Source organism: Coenobita brevimanus, chromosome 33, assembly GCF_032717465.1.
Source record: "Coenobita brevimanus isolate Jiangsu-jjx chromosome 33, ASM3271746v2, whole genome shotgun sequence".
Classification (NCBI taxonomy): Eukaryota; Metazoa; Arthropoda; class Malacostraca; order Decapoda; family Coenobitidae; genus Coenobita; species Coenobita brevimanus.
Genome location: NC_136986.1, coordinates 42391870 through 42416609, shown reverse-complemented (window position 1 = coordinate 42416609; position 24740 = coordinate 42391870). Strand labels below are relative to the sequence as shown.

General features: G+C 38.0%; 1 protein-coding gene across 1 annotated transcript; it reads right to left on the bottom strand.

The window, feature by feature from the left end:
• Positions 1-5505: 5505 nt before the first annotated feature.
• LOC145395914 (lipopolysaccharide-induced tumor necrosis factor-alpha factor homolog) lies at positions 5506-24633 on the bottom strand. Its single transcript, XM_080269440.1, has 4 exons — positions 24563-24633; positions 22973-23101; positions 9444-9603; positions 5506-8709 (listed from the first exon to the last, which is right to left on the bottom strand). Exons 1-4 carry the CDS (start codon positions 24570-24572, stop codon positions 8601-8603), a joined length of 408 nt encoding a protein of 135 aa, XP_080125566.1. The 5' UTR covers positions 24573-24633; the 3' UTR covers positions 5506-8600.
• Positions 24634-24740: the final 107 nt, after the last annotated feature.

Here is a 24740-nt window from a genome sequence, read left to right as displayed (position 1 = left end):
CAGGAATTAAAAGCAGAAGATGGAATCTTGTCATATTTGAAAAAATGGGATAGTAACTGTAGCTAAATAAATATCTCTCCATCCAGCAATTCATCCCTTATCCAGTCCTGTATTATCCTATCAGGAGCATAGGGACCAAGGGGTGGTTGTTTGTCCAGACAATTAAAAGCTACAGTGTGCAAGCTTGAGATATTTTTGTAGAGCACTCTTGTTGGCTGTTTGAAGAGATAGTAGCAAGTTATAATGTTTTTACTCTAACCTGGCCCAAAATTACCATATCTCCATCTTGACTTGTCACAATAGATTGACACTCGAATGTGGAGCTAGTCACAAAGAAGTGCAACAGGTAGGATGTAGAATTGTAGCATTATCTTTTTCTGCTGCTGGGTTGTGTGAAACAAGTTGCAAAGGGATGAAAATCTAGGCCAAGTTAGAGTAAAAACAGTATACTCTCTACATAGTTTTCAGCATTTTTTCACATTTGCAGTGCTTATAGTAGAATAGATTAGTATACATTTCATTGCACTTGCCATTAATGTGCCTTTTCTCCAATGCTGTATTACCTCATATGTGAATAATTAAAATGCAGTCCATAGTTAAAAAAGAGACCAGGTATTTTTTTTAACTTTTTATAATTCATTCCCAGTGAAAACTATAATAGCTGGACATGTTGCAGTGCAAGAAAGAAAATTGAGTGGAGCATTGCATCTCATTTTCACATCCATTTGGTTATATGGTTACCTGGTTCCCTGGACTACAAGAAACCATTTGGCTTGTCATTTATTTATTGTAGATGCATGTGAAAGTAGTGCCACATCGTGAGTGGATGGTCAGCACCTATCAAATCACAAGTTTAAGCACCATACCTCTAGATATACTGCCTCCTAGTTTTAATTACATTGAACAAAAACACACTGTACAGTAACATTAGCAAAATAAAACCATTCCTAGCAAAATAAATCTCACAAATATATTTGTTTCCATCATGTGTGCTTTTCATGTCACTGTATTATAAGATTCTCAATGACATCTAAACATACTACTCACATTTGCATGAGTTTTGGTGTTGTTACTTGTCGTATTAGATCTGGATTTTGTTTGTCTCCATGAGTCATTATCAAAGTCAGTAAGTTGTAAACTCTGGATGCAGTGTCAGGCAAGTTACCAGTATACACTCTTAAGGTTGTTTCTTCTCTAGTGTTTTACTCCAGCTTACACCAGATAATTTTATGCATCTTAGTGAGTCACAGAAGCCTTAGTGTTCATACCATCACCATCAACTCTCTCATGACTGGGAGTAGGCCTGGGAGAGGGGTATTAATGGTACCAGAACACCAAGGCCCAGTCCTGGGGAGGGAGAGCTGGAGAACAAACCAGAAGCTTACTAAAGTGTAGTACCATAAATATTCCCCAGTATTACATAATCTGCATACAGAAAGCTTGATCATTTTTCACAGCAAAAAAGATGTATCCATCATGTTAGCAATATTGTGTACAAAGGTGGAGAGATCCCGTCTGTATACAACAGAACTGTCAGGGGCCTGTAGAGTTTCATAGCATGAGCCCCAAGGTGTCTCTCCTGAGCCCAGGTTGGGAGGAATTTAGTAATTTATTCTTCTTCCTGTCAAATTATTTAATTCAGGTGTCATAGGAGCATGGGTATTAAAGCAGTATTGAAGTAAATCAGCTGCGTCTTTATTATACGAATGATTCAGTATTATAAACAAACTTTTTGTCTTCACCTCTCCTACATACACAGCAACACCTGTTTGAGTATAAAACCAGCCTAAACATGTTTAACCCCTTTATTCCATTATGGATATACCTCATTTTATTTTTGCTACTTTCAGTTATTCATGTGGTGGCACCAGTGTAACTAGGTGACTTCCCGGCCCAGTTATACATGTCCCTGAACTCCCTTGCTATCCTCTGGAAGGATGATGGTGAACTGCAGGAGAAAGGCAGCTTCAGCCTACAGTTCACCAAGTTCACATTCAGATAAGTCTGGGGCAACAGTTAATATATTCAATACAAAAGGCCTTTCCAGAGTTAAATGAGGTCATGTGGAAGTAGCAAGAATAAAAAGAATATAGTTTAACTGGACTGATTGGATTAATGGGCAATTACCTGTCTATATGATTAATAAAAATATCAAAGTGAATATATCAGTTTATTAATACTGCTCTTGATTACAGGTGAGTAAGATATACTAATTACAATCAATTAAAACATCAGTCTCATTTTAGTCAATCCATCTTTGTATGAATACTTGAATTAATAAAATGGTCAATAAAGCTAATTCAGTTATGATCAAAACACATACTAGTATATAAGTAAAATAAATGTGAACACTTTACCATCACTTTAGCTCATTAAACGAGATTCTTATATTTGCACTACAGTTCCTTCTATCCTAACATTCTGCTTCACCTAACCTTCCTTTAACTGGACATAATCTACACTCTGTATAAAATTAGCAGTTTACATGTGCTTGTGGGTATGATGATGTATTTTTAAGAATGCATGTTTTTTTTTTTTTTTTTTATAAGTACTGTCACAAAAAGTTTCCAATACTTCCACTGTCAAGGAAGTCAGTGGTAACAAACAAGCATTACACCACTATATTAAAATAAGTATCATATGCTTCATCAGATCACAAAAATAATAAGTATCCTTTGCTTCAAATGATCTTGGACAATGGCAGTAATAACGCCAGAAGGTACTGGTCTCCTAATGTACTGTAGCTGTCTGAGAATCAGCTATGAAAAGAATTAAAATATTCCTGATAAAAAGCTGCCAGAGACTGGAATTCATTCCCAGTATATTTCACATTCAAAAACCTATGAATGCAAATAGTTTTCCATGATAAATCTTTGAAAGCTCTGTCATATACTGTATTTTATAAACAAACTCACGTAAGCATTCATGATATAAGGAACATAGGTAACATTTGTACAATACTCATATGTGTAATTACAATTAATGCCAATACACGGTTGTCCAACTGGGGTGCATGAAAGATCCTTAAAATGCAATAGTATTCTGTACCTTACTTAGCTAGGCTTGCTAGCATCTGATTATATAAAATTTTATATATAAATTAATAACTTGATATTTTGTCTTCTCTAAAGGTTTATAAGCTATTTTTTGTGAACTTGTGAATATATACATGTTTTTAATATCTTGAATACTTTGGTTCTATAACTACAGTATAAAATGTGAATGCAGTATATTTTCGAGATTAATTCAATCCTTTTTATATTTTCTGTAAAAAAAAAAGTTGTGGGACTGGGGTGTGTAGGTTGGGATATATTTGGTTTGGAGGTGCACAACCTATGGAAGGTCAGACAACACTGTGCTAATGGGTCAAGGCCTACGTTATACAGACTACTGTACAGTAGTTAATAACAGTATTAAAAACTTGGTGATCAGCATCCCCATTATGGTTTGGATTACTAAACCTATCCATCTAACATTCAATCCTTTAACTGTCCCCTTTTTATCAGGAGTGTAGAGGAACTTGTGTATGGACATTACGAGACAACATATTTAAAACCTGCTAACTCTGGACACAGTTCATATCCAAGTTTGCTTTCCATGAGATTCCTGCCCAAATAATACCAGTATCAAGTAATAATAGAATTACACAGTTAAACTACACTTACACAGTCTTTGACAAGTAATACAACATTTATTATTGAAGCTGAATATTTGTTACATTAAATATTATTGCACATTTCCTATATTTAAGACTTCCTTGGATGTGCATCTGTAATTATCTCTGTGGAAGTGATGACCTGACTTCTAATCTTTCAATCCATTTATATGTCCTGTTATAATACAGGGAAATACAAACAACTTGCTGATCAAGGCACTTTCTCAAGGTTGGAAGAAGATGGAGGAAAAAAAGTATTAGTAGTTGTATTTCTTGACAGATAAGCTGTGGTGATAAAACAAAGGCATTAACTACAGTCTAACATAAACTAAGACTCTTGCTTTTGAGATTATGGGCAGCTATACCTCTAGGATAAAAAAAAGTTATAATAATAATAATAAAAATGAATAATAATAGTGATACACAGAATACAGTCAAGACCCTTCTAATCCCCACAAACAGTGCAGTCAGGCTTCACAACAGTGCATCCAGGTAACAATTCCTCATGGAGCATATCCACCAGGCAATATGGCACAGTAAAGGTCAGATAATGTGTGTAGTGATACTGTGTTTGGTAGCAAATTAAGTAAGGTACTGCCAGTCCTCATTATAAATCCAAAACAACACATTCTTGAACTGGCAAATCAGCTTTACAATGGATCCCTCAAATGGTCAGGGTAATTCTAGAACAGTATTCTAATCCAATACTCGACAACTTTATTAATTGGAGTATAGGCTTAAGAGTGTAAATACTTTCACCATTAACCCACTCATGGTTGGGGAAAACTCTGCAGTCTACTCTAGCTAATGCCAGATACTTTTGCTCAGATGAGATTCATAGGAATCTGTTAATAGTATAAAAAAAAAAAATAAAAAAAAATAAAAAAATAAATTGTTGTAATGAGGACTTACTGCATTTGATTAGAGAGTTACACTTATTTTCCAAGGCACTAATGCAATACTGAACCTTCCCAATAGGCAAGTTTTCCACCCCTTTTCCTGCAACTACTAGAATATTTTAAACACCTCTGGCAAGCTTGATACCATAAAATAACTTAATTTTACTAAGTACCTCTTGTAGTGAAGGGGTTGGTAAATGGGAGGGGGGGGATGTCAACAATTTCTCTCTCAATTATTTCAGTACAGTACTTGTGTATACAGTACAGATAGTCCTCATTATGTCAGGGATGGGTTACAAAATAATAATAATAATAATAATAAATGGGGAAAACAGACAAAACAGCCACAGGTAGCAGTGCATCTTAACCCTTGCTGAGCTGCAGACCCCATATGAGGCACAGTGAAGGTCTGCATGGGCCACACTGCAAGCCTATATGAAGTACAATATACATGGGTTATGAAACAATGAATCTGTGGACATAAAATACCTTATAATGAATCAGCCCAGCGGGGGTTAATAGGCAACATTTTTCTTAACTTAGTCTAACTGTCGACATAATAGATCAAACAGAAAAAAACTAACATATGACGAGAATTAACTATTACAGTGATTGTGATTAGTCATGTCATGGAGCTTGGAATTATAAAGTGTAGTCCAGCTGCAGCCACAAAGATATTAACCTTTTCTATGTGGTAATGAATTTTCAAGGATACTCCTTCTACCTCCACATGATGCTATTCAACTAAAGTGGATATTTCTGAACTGGAAGAGTTAAAGATTTATCCTGCCTTAACCCTACAACTGCTGCAGCCTTAGTTAAATTAAGTCATCTGGAGGTAGCACTTACTCTGGAAAATAGATGTTACTGTACTGAAGAAGTTAACCCCTACAGCAGTGACCAATCTCCCATGTTAGTCAACCTACCACCAGACAATTTAACTGAACAAAATGAAAGTACAGATGACATTCTCCGGCTGATGGGGTGAAGCTGTCTAAAATTAAACACAGTAAAGACAGATGACATATACAGCACTCCTTTAAGAGAGAGCATTTTTCCTCTAGACTAAATCTTATTTCTGAAGAGTACTGATGACAACAGCAAAATATATATACCTACTCTAAACACACTGAGTACTGTATATATAATGTAAGTGAGTTTGATTTACATGATTGTAGGCATTAAATTCCTATATATAGTATTTATAATTAAGATACCATTTTATACTGGAACTACCCGCGTCATTTTATCTGGACGCCCAATATGTCCTGCATGTCCATATAACCTTTATGATTTTTGTAAGTCCTTGTTTTATATCAGGGATGTGTTGCAGTATATCATTTTAGTAGTAGTAGTAGTAGTAGTAGTATTGCAGTAGTAGTACAGTAATAGCAGTGGTGATAATAGTAGTAGCAGTAGTAGTAGTTGCAACCCCATGCTCATCTGCATGTACACTCAGTGGACTGCAAGCTGAAGTTCCCACACTCCTGCAGTCCATCATCCTCCTTTCAGGGGGACATGGAATAAACTGACAGACATTTGTATAAGCAGGTGGTGGAGCCACTTGGTTGTATCAGCGCCCCCACATGACACTGTCCCTCTCCATACAACCAGTACTGTAAGGTGGGCAAAAATAGCTGTTGTTTCTGTTACTACTGTGACTCTATGACCATCTGGCTGTGACTCTTGTTGACTGAAGAATGAAGCCCATTTTTGCACCCCACTATCCTCTTTTCACTGAAGGATGAGAGTCAAAGGACATGTGAAATTACTGAGATGGTTATATTGGTGCCAGTGTGTGAAGATATCCCTCTCCATCACTGGGCAAATTAGTAAACCAGTTTATTGGTAGTAATGGAATTTTAACATGCATACTTTTTTGTAATGCAGGACTTAACTGTAAAAAAAGAATGAAAGAAAAAAAAGGCAACATATAACAAGGACTTACTGCATATAAAACTTATTACCAATGCAGTAAATACACAAGCTTAAATTACTAACATCTGTGTTCTTTGCAAAGGCCCTTCATACATTACCAGGCAAAAGATAAGAAAATATTGCTACCCACTGGTTCTTTCTTTGCATTTAAAAAAATAATAAAAATAAAATACATACATTATTTAACACCACATAAAATAAAAGTCGAGCAAATAAGAGGCCTGTCAACACTACAAACACTTAGTATTGTTTAATTCTTTAAGAAATATGCAATGAACAATTTTCTCATACAAATTTCTGTCAAAACTGAAGTCATACAGTAGGTTTCTAAAGGAATTTTGCATATTCTACTAAAGGAAGTTGTGCTGACCAATTTATTATGATAAAAATAAGCTACTAATTACTGTACACGGCCCATTTGATTTCTAGCTTTGGATTCCAGTGGGTCATTTATATACTTACAAAAGAGAAGAGCACCAGTAATACAGGTCATAAAATTAATGATCTCAGGATGAGGATGGAGGAATAACAATGACTAAAATACTTTACTGAGGTTACCTTACTAACCACAGCAAGGCTCCTGATAGTAAATACAAACACCCTCTTTTTATGACTGGGATATAACAAGCGATTGTATTACGAGGGTGTATACACTACATCCACCAAATTTAGTTCTGGAGGGGGGTGAGGACAGCTAACCATCTTAATACAGCCCAATATTTCAACTTGCATATCAACATATGAGATATGGACATTTCACTGCATATGTCCACTGTTCGCTATGACATGATGACAAAAGGCTACACTGCTATGACAATTCAGAGAAGCAGGTACCTGGCTCTCAAATGAAATGTAAAAAAAGGAGGAAGAAAGGATAGCAAAAAGATATACTGTAACTCTGGAAATCAGACAGTGAAAGGATACATAAACATCAGTGATGAACCCACTAGACGGCATTTCATATGCTTGTATAAATGACCTGTTGACTGCTTGTTTAAACCTTGGCTTTTCAGAAGGCACTTCCAGTAGCCTGTGGTGTGGCTTCTGGAATCTCACCCAATTTTTAATATTTTCTTGTGGCACAAAGTGGATGTTTATGGCTGGTGGATAGTTAGACCTGAGGTGATAACTTTAGTCTCACATGGTGGTGGCTGCTTCCCACCCACCTGGGTGCTAGTTGTCCAAAACAAGTAAAAAGACTTATTTAATTGTGTATGGATTTTAACTAGTGCAAAGTATGAAAATTATGAAACACTGGTGGTCAATTTTTAGAAATTCACCTGCACCACAGGTGTGCAGCCTAGTCAACATACTACAGCCAAGGGGTTAATTATCTGCTTTCAATTTCACAGACTATTCTTTACATTCTAGAGGTACGGAAAACAGACAAGTGAGAGAAGAGAGAAAATAACGGTCCTGAACAGTTAAGACTAGTCACAAATGAGAAGAGTATTTGTGGAATCGGCTATGGTCCACCATCAACAAATCTGGGCCTTCATAATATATCAATATAGCTGGAATTGTGTACTTTAAGTTTAGGATCATTGTAAGAAATGTCTGACAATACATCAGCTAAGCTGCCTCACTCATGTATTTGATTCTCGAGTGTCACACTTACCAAGATTATAAGGTACTGAAAGTTGGCAATAATAACTAAATACTTTGAAAAAGTAAACTCCATACCTGTACATTCAAACAGAACATAATAGTGCATGTGGCCTTGTCTCCTGAAAGTACAAATTTTGCAGTTTTCACCTGTGTTCTAAAATATATAAAATCTTTGGTTATCCACTACTTTCATGAAGCAGTAAGTAGGAAGGTAATGCACACTGCTTTATTGTCAGATATAAAACAATGCTCGTTTCAGAAAATAAAAAAATACAAAGATTTGATCAATCTTTCTTATAGCAGTGAATAAACATTTAAGCTGGTCAAGTAGTGTCACTGAAAGATTGCATTAAAAAAAAATTGTAAAATAGTGTACAACTGCCACCTAAACATCTAATACAGAAGTACAAGATGGACGTCATAATATGGTATAAGGCAATTTGCATATAACTATGAAGCTAGACATAATGGTGTGGGATGAGAGAGGTGGTGGGTCAGTTCTAGCACCTCTTGTACTTGCCCAAGAAAGCTCCACAGCTGGGGCATCCATGTTCAACGTTCATGCAGTCATTTATACAGCATGGGATCAGGCAGCAGCCAAGCCAGCACCTGAAGACAGACAAAACAGGTAGTAGATGTAGTAACAGTAGAGTAACCAGGGTCTGTCTCAACATGCAGACCCATCGAACACAAGCGAACAACAGCCTATGCGGGGCCATCCAGTGCAGTAAACTGATGTTCCACATGGGTGTGGAGGTTTGGTTCCAGGATGGACACTGACCCATTTGCATCTCCTCACCCAGTTAACGGAGGCAACATAGGCTTCACATCACCCCCATTATGACAAGGCAAGTAAAATAGTAAACTAGCTGAAAATCCCATGCCGCCCTTCAGAGCACAGGGACCCAAGGCTAGGCTACCACAGTCCACAATATTTGAGGATGTGAGATTGACCTATGCCCCTGATAGCGGTATATATGATACAAAAAACCTTCAGCCACCTCCAAGGCTTGAACTGCTAAACCACCAGACCACCAGGACTTTACAAATGCAGCTACATCTTTACTGATGCATCTAAATATATGGACCTGGGGCTAGGTTACCCAGTCCACACACATCAGCTAGATCGATCAGTTGGCTGCACAGGTCGCTTTGGGCGCAATAAATCCCACCAATCCCCTGGATTATTCTTTAATGGTCACATCCAGCTGAAGCAGCTTAACTTACTAAACTACCAGGCATCTACATCTTGGTAGCTGGAGTTCCTTAACCCAACAGGCATCATCCAACCACCCCCAGGAATTATGTCCTTAACATATGAAATACATAACACACGAACATACCCAAACATGGCGATAAGGAAGCCCGAGAGGATGGCCACAACAGAGGGATAGGTCTTGGTGGTGGTGTCAATCTCAGCATGGCAGTGTGGGCAGATCATGTGTGTGCTCTGCGACCCCAATGGTACCACCGTCGTCACTACCGCTGTGGGAGGTCCCGTGGCTGTGGGCAGAAGGGAGTTAGTTTCATCTGTGGTTTGGGTTTGTATTCTAGATGGGATGGGATGCTCTTCATTAGCAATTTATTTTGTACTTTATACTACACCTTGTGCTGATGTGGTATTGATGCACATGTGCTTGAAAGTATGGGGAGAAGTACACTGAGATGGTCTGGCCATGTAATGAGAATGGAGAATGAAACTTTGCATGTGAGAGTGTTTGCAAGCGAGGTGATGGAGGAGACCAAAGAGAAGGTGGAAGGACTGGGTGTAGAGTATGAGTGAGGATGGTGTGAGCTGGAAGAAGAGCAGCCTGATGGCACAGAACAAGGTTTCATGGAGGTAATTTATTGTGGGCCACTGCCTTTAGGACTAAGGCATCTGGCTACAGTATGAGAATGGGAGAATATTTTCTTGTGCATATGTTACTTATATCACTATAATATCAATTAATTCTTATCAATAACTTACAAGAGGATACTGAGGTGCAACATGCAGAATAAATTGCTAATGATGATATGTTGCAAAATCTCCAACACCACTTAGAATACAACCATGGATCTTAACAATAAAAAAATTTCCTCATTTTTAATATTCTACCTAATATCAGACTTCTAGCTATCATGCAACTTTTTCTTTTTAAACCCAGGACACTTTTAAAACAGCACGGATTAATACCGGTGATAAGCTTTCATTTACCCCATGTAAGATGAAAATTCAGTGTGCTTCTCTGGATGGCTCTAAGCATTCCATAAATCATGTACTTTGGTCTAGTTCTTAGCTCTAATTCTGTAACCTATTAGTCTTCTGCCATCCATTCTCTTCTGCCATTTCTCTGCTGTTGGAGTCACCTGTTCTGGCAGTGGGGTGCAGTGCATTACATGTACAGTATATATATATATATATATGTATGTATGTGTATGTGTGTGTGTGTGTGTGTGTGTGTGTATAGATATATACATCCTGTGTATATATATATATATATATATATGGCTGAAAAAGCAGTTGAGTTGGGTCATTTTGAGTCATGTTATGTTTGTATCATAAGTTGATGTGTTTGTGGGCAATGATGGCAGGTCATGTGTGAATGCCATAACCCCAAGTAACACCAATGTTAGGTACTGTAATTCTAAACACCTTCAGTACTGTACCATAGCACAGTATTGACGTATGAGTAATCTGTTCATAAATCTTACTGTGAAACTGTAACTAACTGCATATACATGAGTAAATTTCCAATAAAAATCATTTAACGTATACAAAAGTACAACTAACCGAAGAGTCATGTGGGACAACAATTGCTGGTGCTGTAACAGTGCCAGATGCAACGTAATCTTTAAAATAAAATGTTAAAATGTTAACTGTTCACTACTTATAAGGTTGCCTAAAGCATGCTATTCCATTAACAATTAATTTCACACAGAGATAAAATTAAACAAGAACACAGGGAAGGTTGGGTCCATAATGCAAGCACAAAAATTACCAGGGTTTTCTACATGCCTCACACAACGTGAAAATGTGATCCTCTCATGTGAGGCTCAGCAAGATGCAGATGAGATATGCAATAAATGAAAAACAGAGTCTGTGTTTCTTGCTTTCTCTGATGCCTTAACACAAGTACAGAATGTGGATAATCTGCTAAGGTTCTACTGCCTTACTATCTAAGCTTATTCTGGTGCTATGTGAAGTACCACACTACACAGCACTGCTAAATGGAAAAACATTATTAAATGTACTGTACCGTACTGGTATATGATTATTCCTTATTTCTATACTGCTAGAGTGAAAAAGAAATATACAGTAACATTAAATTTATACACAAATCTCCATTGTTCGTAATAAACTGGAAGACTGCAGTGGTCACCAATTTTCAAGAAGGAGAACAGCAAATCAAGATACAAATAAACGGGAAATCAAGATACAGTAAAAGTCCTCCAATCTGACCACCAATAATCTGAATATCCCAATACCCCAAATTTTTCAAGGCAAAATTTTTATAATTTTTTCTGGACTTCTTTCGAATTTTTCTGGGCTTTATCTAAGGATTTATCTGGCCTGTCCTTGCTCTTGGACTTGGATGTGCATGCCTGCAACTATTCATCTACACTTCTATGCATTTTCAGTGTCTAAAACAATAACCCATATCATTTTAAGTCATTATTTAATGCTCATCTACCGTATATATTTCTAATGTTTTCAAAGGTCTCTCCCAATAGTCCGAACAAACAACAGTCCGAAAGACCTTCAGTCCCCTGCCATTCGGATTACAGGACTTTTACTGTACACATATCCAGTCAGGGTAATCAAAAGTCACTGAACAACTACACAACAAGCTGCAGGGTAAACAAGAAAACCAGGGCACAGGGGGGAATGAATGATGTAAACAGCAGGGAAAACAAATACCACAGGAACAGCTGCTTCCAAAGGTTGCATTATGAATAAGAAAAATAAATATATGAAAATAACAATAATAATAAAGATAATAATGATAATGATAATAATAATAATAATAATAAAAGCTGGGATAAAGGGAGGAATGTAAGGGAAAAATAAATAAAACGTAAAACTGGATATTGGAAGGAACATCCAGTGTACACAAACAAGCGAGGGATACAGGGAGGAATGACTGATTACAAAAAAGCTGGGGATACGGAAGGGAATGACTGATTACAAAAAAGTCAGGGATAATGCAACAAATATTTAGAGAAACAAAAAATCCTTGGAACAAAGGATGAGGGTCTGGTGTAAGGAAACAAGCAACAATCCCAAGCATCAAGTGAGAGAGCGTCAACACACCACATCCATATGCGGGATACACCCCGGGTGAGACTGAAGCCCCCTGAAAGTAAACCCTCTGGGGGCCATAGACTGGAGCCTGAGGTACTGCTCCGGCTGCGGAAGGCAAAGGGTTAGTCTTAAATTAGCCAGAAAGGAAACCACACTTCACTCACTGATGCATATAGCAACACCCTTTTATTCTGCCACTGACTATACTCATTTTACCTTAAACAGTCCCAAATTTTCATCATTTTGCATTTTATTTCATGCAAATCAATAGAGAAAAAAGGCATTATCATGGTTGTACATACTTTTCATACCACTTCTTCATGACTAGCATAATATTAGTCTATTTTTCACAGCTCAACATTCAAAATGGAGTGATGGCAATTTTAGCAGTAAAGACTTGTACCCTGATGAAATTTATGAATAACCCAAGGCCTCTTCTGTACCATAGTCCAGTATATTTAAAGGCGGATGACCAACCTGATCCTCAAAGTGGCATAAAACTCAAATATCTTCCACTCATCTCTTGGGGAATTAAACCAAGTACTGTACTGGTAAATCTTGGAGTCATTACATATGGACCAAAGGAAAAGTAAAACATTAGGAGGCAAGAATAAAAGGGTATTATTCTATATCTTCACATATTGTTAGTTCAAAAAATGCAAAATTGTTAGTTTAAAAAAATAAAAATCTGCAAAAAATTGTGTAAGTGGTAGTAAATCCAAAAGCAAATAACACACATCTGTTTATACTGCACTCTTGGCCGTCACCTAGAAAGTTTAAATTCCCTGTTGATATTTAAAGTTAACTGTTATCCTCTTCAGTCAGATGAAGTAATTTTCACTTCATTCCCGTTATCTTTAGATGATTTTATTAAGGCCAGAAGAGACTTTTTGAACTCAAGGAATAAGAAACAGCCTTAATCAACCTGTTCACTGTAGGATGCTCTAATAAGCTAAACAACACCATCTGGTAATAACACGAATAACATAAATATTACATCCTTACACTCAAGGGATGAAGCAGATTAGCAGCATTGTAAAATGCTTAACTTTTTATGCTACATAAAACATCAGTATGCTCTGGGAAATGGGAAAACAGTAACCCACATTTCATCACTGAAGAACTTCAAATATAATATACCATATCCTACAGGCACAAACAATAGTAACAGTAGTAGGCCCCTTGTCTGACTGTAACACACAACATAACTTATACACTATATTCATGCCAGCCAACTTGTCTGTAAGGCTGCACTCTCTCAGCCACCATCCATGACTCGTGAAAGATCTGTGTGGCTATGCGAAACAGACCACCATTTTAACAACAGGAAGAAAAATTCCTCAGCCAATTAGAGGCCACTTTTAGAAGATGTGAATCTACAAATAAACTGGCTGATGTGGAGTATTCAGTAGTGGTGAACAAATGTTAGTTTACCAAACAATATAACTATCTTTATTACCAACCGCTGAATCAAAGATTGGTCATCAGTGACATACTGTACATAAATGTACTGTACTTTATACCTCTCTCTCTCACCCACAACTTTAATTATTGCAATGTAATTCTGGAGTATCTGTAGGTAACTGTACATCACATATGAAAAAAGAAAACTGTAATGGAAATCGTATTAGCAAGACACTTCTGTACAAAATAACTGCAGAACTGTAATCAGTTAAAAACGTAGATTAATAATAATGTCCTTGAAACTGGAAGACCTTACAGTACCACTGCAAATACTCAATCACCTGAAACAATGAAATCTGAACTAAATGTCTCAGTACTTTTCTATCTCTTATCATGTTTTATTTTTTTAAAGAGCAATACACAAAAAGTCTGAGCTGCTATACATGTACTGTATATATATAATGCAGAAGAAAATTTAAGCAATGTGCTTACATTTTTCATGAACACCACCAAAACTGCTGTCAAAATGAGAAAATCTTACTAACAAATGAAACCATTCCAAAACTACACAATTTGTTCATTTTTACAGCATTTACTGCATATAGTGGTATTAACACTTCCACGGTCTGATCCCCCTTCAGCCAGCAGAACCCTATGGCTTTTTCTCCACCCCACTTTCCCTACCTCCTCTGCCATGCACTTGAGTTTTTTGTTTACCAATAATTTTTTCACCCCAAAATATTTGGATTAGTGGATTTGTTTTTTACTATTAGAATGCTGAGACTTTGTAGAATAAAATGAAAGAAAAAAAAAAGTAATACCACATACAGCAAAACAGTTATGACCAATATAAGTTGCAAGAGTGCATCAGAATGTTTATACAGTACCATTTTTTTTTCTTAGCATTGTTTGGTCACGGTTTTAAATTTTCCCACGAATGAAAACAGTATCACCAAACTGGAAATTCAACCATGCTAATGTCAAACCAAATTTCAGGACGCAAGAGGCAATTCCTGATTCATGGTGAATATTTCTTTGTTTGGACACGGATCCGCATCTGAAGAGATGGTTGGACACTTTCAGGTTGGATACGGATCCGTGCCCAAAGACCGTGAAAGTGTTAAAGTAGCATATTTTTTGACATCCAACTTAGATGACAAACTCTGACACCTCCTTCATGACTCCAAAGAAGCACTTGAGGCCTTCCATAAGACAAAGGTGGACTGCCAGAGTCAAGAAAATCTATTCACTGTTCATTATACATTAATTACTAATCAAGTGAAAGCACAAAGGTCAACATATGTGTACCTGTACTGTTAAAGGATGCTGCAACCCCACTGCCTATCATTTTTGTTGCAGGAAAGCTCATATTACTGAATCAAGCCATTCTGACACTATTTTCTTTTTTATCACGGCTATAACCTACAATGTAACTTCAAACTCAGATTATAACTAAACACATTAACACTGCATGCTTCCCCTCAATGCACAGAACACTTCATACTGTATATGGTACTGTACAGATCATTACATGCAGAGCAGCTCAGTCAGTACAGTAATACCTTTCTTTCTTTTTCAGTTACCTCAAGTCCATTTCAAACTGGATTTAACATGCAGCCACAGCTCACAACCTTCCACACTTTATCACTTTAATTTAATCACCTGTAACTATACTTCTAATCTGGAATGGACTACAGTTGCAGGTGACAGAGTTAGAGTGTAGGGGTATGGGTGAGTGCAGAGGGGTGTGGGTTTTGGCTGAGAGTTGATTCCAGTAATCTTGAACAGTAGGCCAACAAGATAACTGAGTTACAATAATACTGGAACAATGACATAATTACAGGACAAATTACTGCTGGTCTCAGTTTACCTTTTTCAGGGTCTTTCACCCAGATATGATGATTTTTATTTATTTTTTTTTTTTTTTCCAAAGATAATTTTAACAGAATTTAGTTTTCAACTAATGGAGTTCAATACATTCTTTGTTGACCCCTACACTACTTGGTTACTCTTATTAGTACAATTAATCATCTGGCAACAGCAATGATAATCTACGGCACATGCGGTAATTTATCACTGGCCTGAGAGAATCAATAAATTCACAAAACCTGTCATATCGTGAGGCATGAAAGCAATGATCTTACTGTACTGATATATAAGTTACAGATGTACAGCAAAGACCTGAAATGGAAAAATTTACAGCACAATAAACCACTGGCAAGCTACTATTGGTTTTGAAAAGAAAAATAATGAAAATAAGTACCTAATTTAATTTATAAATATCAGAAAGTTGGTCCCATTTAACCTCCTTTGAACTCTGAGGGCCTGTAATAGTGCTACCATAATCCAGAACACTTAAAGGGTGGAGACCAACATATGCTCTTGGTAGTGTTTTACGACAGACCAACCCCTACAATTTGAATCATGGCATAATAAGTCACAGCTCTAACTGAAATTTAAGGTACACGGGCATGGCTGTGTTTACTTATCAATCTCCCACATTTTTCCCCCACACAGAACACTCCCCAGAAGCTATTAAAAAAAAAAAAAAAAAACTCTCAAGTACTGTATACACCTGAAAAACATATGAAAATGAGAAGAATATGATAATTTATAGGTTTTCTCTACATCAATAAGTGTTCATAAATGATGGCACTTGGGGGCCTTACTTCAATAGAGGAAGGCCAGGAACAGAATACTGGCAATTACAGTGGTTAACATATAGGCTTGCCAAGGGTTTACTGCATTGTTAAAAGAAATTCCTCACCCAACACATTTCCATCAAAATTCTTTTTATGTTAAAAGTTATGCAACTAACACAATGTGTGGTGAAAGGTAAGACTAAGTAAACTCATAAGTTTACTTTTAAACATTAGCTGTTGCTACAAAGGACCTGTACTCTAGTTGATCAGCTCTGATATGCACAGAGTAACAGGTTATCTTGTTATAACTTGATACATTTTAAAGTCCTAAACACGCTAGCTAAACTGTATTTTAAGACAACCAGCTATGTTGGAATATAACCTTCGCTTAAGGTGATTCCAATGTGGCAGATTCTATGGACATGTTGAGAGAGGAATCACTGTACTACAATATATACAGTATACTGCATGTAGGTGAAGCAATAATCATTACAATAATGAATCAAAAACTCCTGATGAAAGTCACTTTGCACGAAAAACTATATGTTCTAAACTGGTAGTTACAGACAGCGCTTCACTGGTATGAACAACACAGCACAGTATTACATGTATTGTAACTGAATGTACATAGCAGTCACAGTATTCTTCTCAGTGCATGTGACATTAAGGAAATTTCATAAGTGCGCATAAATATAACATTCATGACAGGCGTGAACATGTAATTACAGTTGACAACCTACTGTTAAAAAGTCGCTGCCTTATGGCATCGTGAAAGGATGAGTCAAGTTGAAAAGTTGTGGGTGTGCTGGGTGCAGGCAGAGGGGCTATGAGTGATCCCTTCCGTCCCTCGGTGGTGGAGTGCCAGGCCCAGAGCGGGGGTTCCTCACTCTCAGATTTGGTGCACTCGTTTGGATGGTGGGGCACTATCAGCTTGCCCTCCTGTGATACACTGGGCTTCCCATGGACCGGGTCAACATCACCTTTCCGAGGCAACCCCATCGCAGCGCGCCGGGGTTGCAAACACTAAGTGCAACTTGTTTTGCTCTCCAGTTAAATCTGCAGTCATTCTTGTCATCCCTTCACCTCAAACAGTGCAGATTCTCACTGCACATTAAGGATAAGAGTGGGAGACATATACAGCACTTAGTCCCATGTTATTCAGCTTCATTAAAACTATATACAACTTATTCAGATACCAGGGTAAACTTGCAGTCATTCCTGTCATTCTTTCACCTTAGACATCGCAGATTCTATATGCACATTCAGAAGAAAAGTAAAGTCTGTACAGCACTCAATCACATGTTATTCAGCTGTTTAGTTCTTACTCTATCATAACCAGCCTACACTCTATACTCTTAACTAGTAATGTTCCCCCTCTCAGCATCTACTATCCATTCTTAATCACCTGTAAATACAAATTTCTCTTTTATCATAACCAGAATTCAGACACTTCATCTTTAACTGGGAATAATTATTATGGTCTTGTCATTATAATCAGTGACTATAATCCCAAACCATTCATACTCCTTGTATTTCCATCAACACTCCTATATCACCAGTGTTTTCCTCAACAGGTTTTCAAATGTTCTCCTTGAATATGGCACAGTACCCAGACAGCACTCGGGCAGAGCCTCCTTTCTCCTTTGTCTTGTCTAGGGTCAACTGCACCACTTACATTGCTGGCCAGTCAAAGCTGGAGTGAATATTGGAACTTTAACACCACTCAGGAATACTTTCATGTATCTTTTCCACATACAACAGATGAATTTACACCAAATGCCATGGGACACAAAAAACACTAACTGATGAGATTAACTGCAATGGCATCTCACTGTCACCACAGTGCTATTCATAATATCTGTCAACAAGAACCCAGTCATATCACCAGCAACACACCAGTTCATGCTAACTTCACCACTTTCTGGTTCATAACAAATTCACAGCACTACTATCACCTAAATATAATTATACTGTTTCTGATATAAGTTCTGACATTGTCAGCATTGACTTATTCTTGGGGACACTTATAGCAAATTATTCTCTTCCACTTCCTTAACAACATTCCTACAAAACATACTTGGAAATATGTAGTTGCCAAGATTCACCATCAAACAGCACTTCTACAAAATGCAATATTTTCTATGCTAATGCTGAATTGTCACTATTTCAACTTCAAATTCCTTGAGTATTATAATGAAAGCCTGGCATTAAAAGACACCAACTTGCACATTCCCATTCAATCAATAGATGATTAATTAAAATGGCATTTAATTTTCAACAATGACACTTCATCAGGAAAGTTCCAATACACTCAGTCTTCAAACCTGCAGCTTTCTGCCTAGTTATATGGTCTAATTATCACATAACAAAAGAAAATTAAAGATACAATGTCCTGTTTCCCTGGGAGGAAAACAAAGTGCAATGGAGAAAGGTGAGTTTGTTGACAGTGGTTGCCATGGTTACCCATCACCATGGTTACTGGGTCACTTGAGCTACAGGACACAATGGGAACACACTTACACCCCTAAACTGCTAAGCATATCAAACACACAGACTTCTTTATTGGTACAAGAAAAATGCTGTAGTTAACATCCATATCTGAAAATGACAGCTAAACAATCCAGTATTTACCAGTATATAGTGACCATCTGTTTTTACTTGAAAATAAGATATTAAGTTGCAGCTGTGGAGGGTCTGAGGCAAGGGTACCGTACCACAGTTCAATACACCTAAGCACAGATGACCAGCCTACTTCTCTTAATGACATTTTATGATAGGAAAACCTTGAGTCAGCTCCTAGAGACTGAACCTAGGCAAGACAGTCATTCCAAACAGGGTGTTTAATCACTAGGCTACCATGTGCAAAACCTTATGAAACATACATTTACACACCTGGAGTCTGTAAAGAAGCCACTTACATGTATCAAATCCCCTCCACCCCCACCACAAAAGAAACAACCCTGGAGCAATACCTTACCATAATATTCTCTAAAGTCCTTCCACTTTAACTCGGCAGAAAGCTTTTTGCCCTAATGCAGCTAATTTCCCACAGCTCAGTGGCATAATAAGACAGTACTGTACAACTTTTCCACAGAACTTCATAACTGACACCATGTTCTAATGTTTCTCTCTTTTCACAGCTCCCTCTTCCAATCTGAAAGATGGCAATTTAATGCCAGGTTAAAGAGGACAGATTATAGTATGATATTCCTTTCTCTAACATACAGTTTTACCTTTTCAGTCACAAGCCCAGTTCTTCCTTTTCACCATTCTTTGATCTCTTCCTTTTCATAATAATAATAAAGTTCCTTATTTAACATATACCACTACATTTTAACACCAACTTTTACATTTGTGATGCATATCTGAGCAGCAAAGACTGGAATATACAAGTATTAAAAGTTCAGAAGGGTGCTTCGGGCAAACTGCTAGATAAGTACTGTAATGATAAAGCAGTTAATATTTGCTATGAAGCACGAAAAGATCGACAAGAACAAATTCATGCACCAGAAGCAGTGAGGATTGAACTCAGAATCCTTTGAGAGTGAGCACTAATAGTAGAGGATAAAAGTTCACCTAATATTCAATCTCTTCTGCTTTTGTCTATTGGCTAATATTCCTTGGCTAAAATACGCTTTATATGTTCCTCGACCCACTGATAATTCTTTCTAATATGTTCCACCAGGGAAAAAAGTGATGGACATGCCTAAAATGCAAAGCAGACAGTGGAATAGTGGTGAACTTTTATCCCCGATCATACGGTATCAAAGGCAGTCCTCATTGCAAGTCAGGCAGCTCTGTGCTCTAAAACAATACAAATTTTATTCACTCAATATGTGCTATTAACTGGGAGAAACTCTCAATCAGAAAAACTGTAAAATCAGCTTTATATGTGATAGTAAGATAAATTTTCTATATTTTACGCCCGGTCTCACTAGCAGAAATGACATAAAAAAAAAAGTGACAATAAGATCTTCATGTACAGTACAACCATCTCCACTTCTAAGTACTACAGGGGATGGTGTGTCGGTCTTCTGTGAAACCTATGTACTGTATCTGTCTACGTTTCACATTACTGTGTTGGAACAGGCCTGTCATGGTTATCAGACCACAGTCGTTGTTAGGCCTAAGTAACTACACTTATGCCACACAGGCCTCCCACCAGCAGACTATGATTTAACACTAGTCAACTAGTCACTGACGAGTAAATTCTGTTTCAGACTAGTAAAATTTTGGTTACTAGTCCAGACAGACTAGTAAAAAAAATTTTCATAAACCAGTCTGGATTTTTCTGGCTGGCACTTGTATTTTCTATAATGTTCCAGACAGTGCATATCTGTTTTGATCTACACATTTCCAGAAAAATCTGAATGCCCTGGAATATTTGGAACATACCTATTCTGATCTACATCTTTCCAGAAAATTTTAAAATGTCCTGGAACATTCTGGATAAATGACTGCCAGAAATTCACAGAACAATCCTTTTTCAGAATATTCCAATGCTGGGTATAAATATCAGTGCTGCAAAGACCAGCTTCAGTTATTTGGAACAGTTCACAGAAAACACATCTTAGAATAAAGGATTACACATTCAACCTGTGGTTTACTGCAAGGATTACTTCAGCAGGTGAAGACTGCTCAGGATACTGTGGACATACTGCATAGGGACTACAACAACAGGATTACTCCAGCCAGTAAGGATTACTGAGGATAGAACTGATGCTACAGGCATACTGCTTGTAAACTTTCATTGTTGTGTACTACTACAGTGAGATTAGTGACTTCAGTATGCAGAGATACCTGAAAGGTGTGTCACAACCACAACCCAGTGCTAATTACCGAGATGTATCATTGTGTGTAAAAGTGAAAATTTGTGATGTTTCAGATAAAATGTAACCCAAAACTGAGCTCTGCAATAGAAATAATAAATCAGCACTGCAATACATTGTAACACTTTTATAGTTAGTTCACAATTATTGCTACATCTACTAAAATTGGCTGCACTAGTAAAACTTGGCACGGACTAGTAAATTTGGAGGGTTAATAGTCTGCTTGGCCTAGATGACTCTGATCCTTAAATGCCAGTCTGCCAACACACTATCCCCTGTAGTACTTGGAGTGAAGGCAACAGTACTTGGAATAAACTTGAAGCTGTATCATTTTGAGGATGCATTCCTGTGAACACGGAGGCCTTCTGGCATCATCTCCTTACTTATTACTTTGCATACTACACCTGACCTTATTATGCTACATTATTTGTGCCTTATTACTACTCAAACAAACAGGATTGGTAAAGTACTATTTGCAGAAATAAACTGGTAAGGAGGAAGTGCTGGGGGGCTCATTGACTCCTTCACCAGAATGATGTGTTAGTCAGGTTACCCAGATGATGTTATTCAAATCGGGGAAGGATCTCTAGGAGCAAAGAAAATAATAATGGACAGACCTAACTCCCCATCAGTTCAAAAAGTTACCCTCTCCTGACATTGAGAGGGCTCTCCCTACGTGCTAAGGGGTCTTTGTATGCAGTATGTGTTAGGAGTGTAATGCTGTATGGCAGTGAGACCTGGGCAGTGAAGGAGGAAGATATTCGCCGGCTCAGACGTACAGAAATGACAATGATTAGGTGGATGTGCAGTGTGTCCCTGCGTCCAAGGCCTGGAGGGGCTGGGTTTACAATGGAAGAGTTGAGAGGTAGGATGGGACTGGAGTGTATTGGCGTGGTGATGAGGAGAGGTAGATTGAGGTGGTTTGGACATGTGGAGAGGATGGGGGATGATAATTGGGTGAGGAAGGTGAGAAGTGTTAATATTGGGGGTGGGGTTATGAGGGGTAGACTGAGAAAGACATGGGACGAGGTCATTAAGTGTGACCTTAGGGTTAAGGGACTGAACAGGAAGGCTGCAATGGATCGTGCAGCGTGGAGAGCCGCCATTAGGTGACCAAGGCCGACACATGCAAGCATGTTGGAGCCTTTAAAAACGAAACGAAACGAAACGAAACAAACCTGAATAATTTGTCCAGGGGAACCAAAACTAACACAGAAAATATCATCATTAACTGTTAGAAGGTATCACAACTAAAACAGAATATACTTTCTTAATAAACTGTCCTGAAGTGCCAGAACTAAAACTCAAAATGTCACCATCGTAACTTGTGCGGGGGTGGCAAAACTAAAACAAAATACAATATATATCGAAAACTGGCTGAGGGTAACAAAACTACAACAGAAAATATGTCACTGTAAATTATACCAAAGCAGAAAAATTAATATACAAAATCCATAACTGAGGTTCAGGGGGAGGGGGAGGCCAAGGATGAGATGAAGGGATGGAGTGGAGAGGTATATGAAAGAGAGGGGAGTGACCTGGGTGCAGGGCAGTGAAATGGAAGGGAACAGGGCAACATGGACGCAATATATTTGTGGCCACCCCTTACGGGATTAAGGCGTCTGGCAATAGACAGATAGACATAACTGGACTGAAGGGGGTTAACTAATGAGAATACACCCCGAAGAGTGACAAAGAGTGGGTAAACTAACCATGAGCAGCCGGGATGAAGGTGGTCTGTGGTGTGAAGGGTGCCTGGGGTGGAACGCCACCCACTGCCTGGGAGTAGCTGGGTGGGGCATAAGGAGGTGGTGCTGAAGGAGGGGGTCCGCCTCCCTTACCTGTAACAATGTATATTGACTGAATCTTTGTTATATCTAATTTTTCTTTCATTTAGCTAACAACTCCACAATACCGGTGCATTATGGACATTCAGGAAGTCCTTCATGTTTTCTTTTTTTTTCTCTCTCTCATCTGTACACTATCAAGTTACCCAATACACAGGGTAAAGAAACTCTTGCTCATAAACACAGTATCAAGCACAAAATTCTCAAACACTTACTCAACACACATAAGCTCCACCTCTACACCCACGTGTGACACACTTGTTGGGGGCAGGTTATCTTTCAGAGACAGTGATGTTCCTTGGCCCTAAAGATCAGTTGTCCTTATGACTTGCATAACAAGGCTTGAACATGTACAGCAGTGCTTCCCACAAACATCTGACTTGACACAGTATCCTGGTTGCAGGCACTTAATATTAAGTCAACTGTGTAAGACAGAAAGTGTACTGTATATACATGGAAAACAAGTAAACTGAAGGTTTGCCATTGTAACAATCAATAAAAGGATATCTTGAATACGGAAATAAGCTGCCTGGCTACAGCAACACTCCTCATCCTCTTTCTCCTACTACCTGTACTGACTAAGAAAAATGACAGCCTGCCATTTCACACCCAATGGACACTTATTGTCCAATGCTGAGGTTATTAGACCCCCAAGAGAGGATTAATGACCTAAGGGGGTGGAGGAGTTAATCTGCAATGGAAGTGTCAGGAAATGGTGATATACGGTATACACAGAAAACACTTCAAAATACCACAAATGGTGAGACATAAACAGAATACACTTCAAAATAATTCCAAATGTGGCTTCTCCTAAATATTTACCCATCAGTCACTCACCAAACAGCAGCAACATTCTAGCAGTTTAATAATATTAGTACTTCTACATTTTCCTTACGTTAATGCCACAAAATGATGGGTAAGGGGCTGAAAATATGGTACGGTACTTTATTAACTGTCCTGAACATCTCCCCTGGATTATTTATAGTTTCGTACAACATAGGTTTCCATGTTTGAGATGGAAGCACATAGAAGGAAGGTTTCACTGATGATTAAATATATCGAATGCACACCCGAAATTCTCGTATACTATGGCTATAAGAAAGTACACTACCCTAACACACCACAAGTACCCTAGCAACGCAACCTTCTTACATCAGTCAAGTGATGGTTTTCGTAAGATGGCGGCTGTATACTCGTGAACACTACTTCACAAGGCAATATGCCCATGACTACAGTATCACACGACTGGTAATATCATCAAGTATGTTCCTCCTCCCTCCCTCACGAAACAATTTAAACGAAAAGGCAAATTACGGAGGGGCGACTCAAGTGCTCGCCTGGATTGGTTAGCTCTGATAACACCGATATCACTAAAGATGACGGATCAAGGTCGTTATACTTGTCCTGTCATGGATAGGACATTGCACTTTGATAAGATATAGAAGTAACGCCTACTTTTATCCATGCTGAGTGAAGGTTGTAGGGCGCGTCACACCTCCTGGCCTAGATCCTATCCACTGGCTGCCCTCTCTCTTAGAACTCACTTACGTAATGGATAAAAATAACTACAGAAATGATGGACAAGAACGTTCTCAACTTCCTAATAAAGTGTAGAAGTAGGAATGGTGCATAA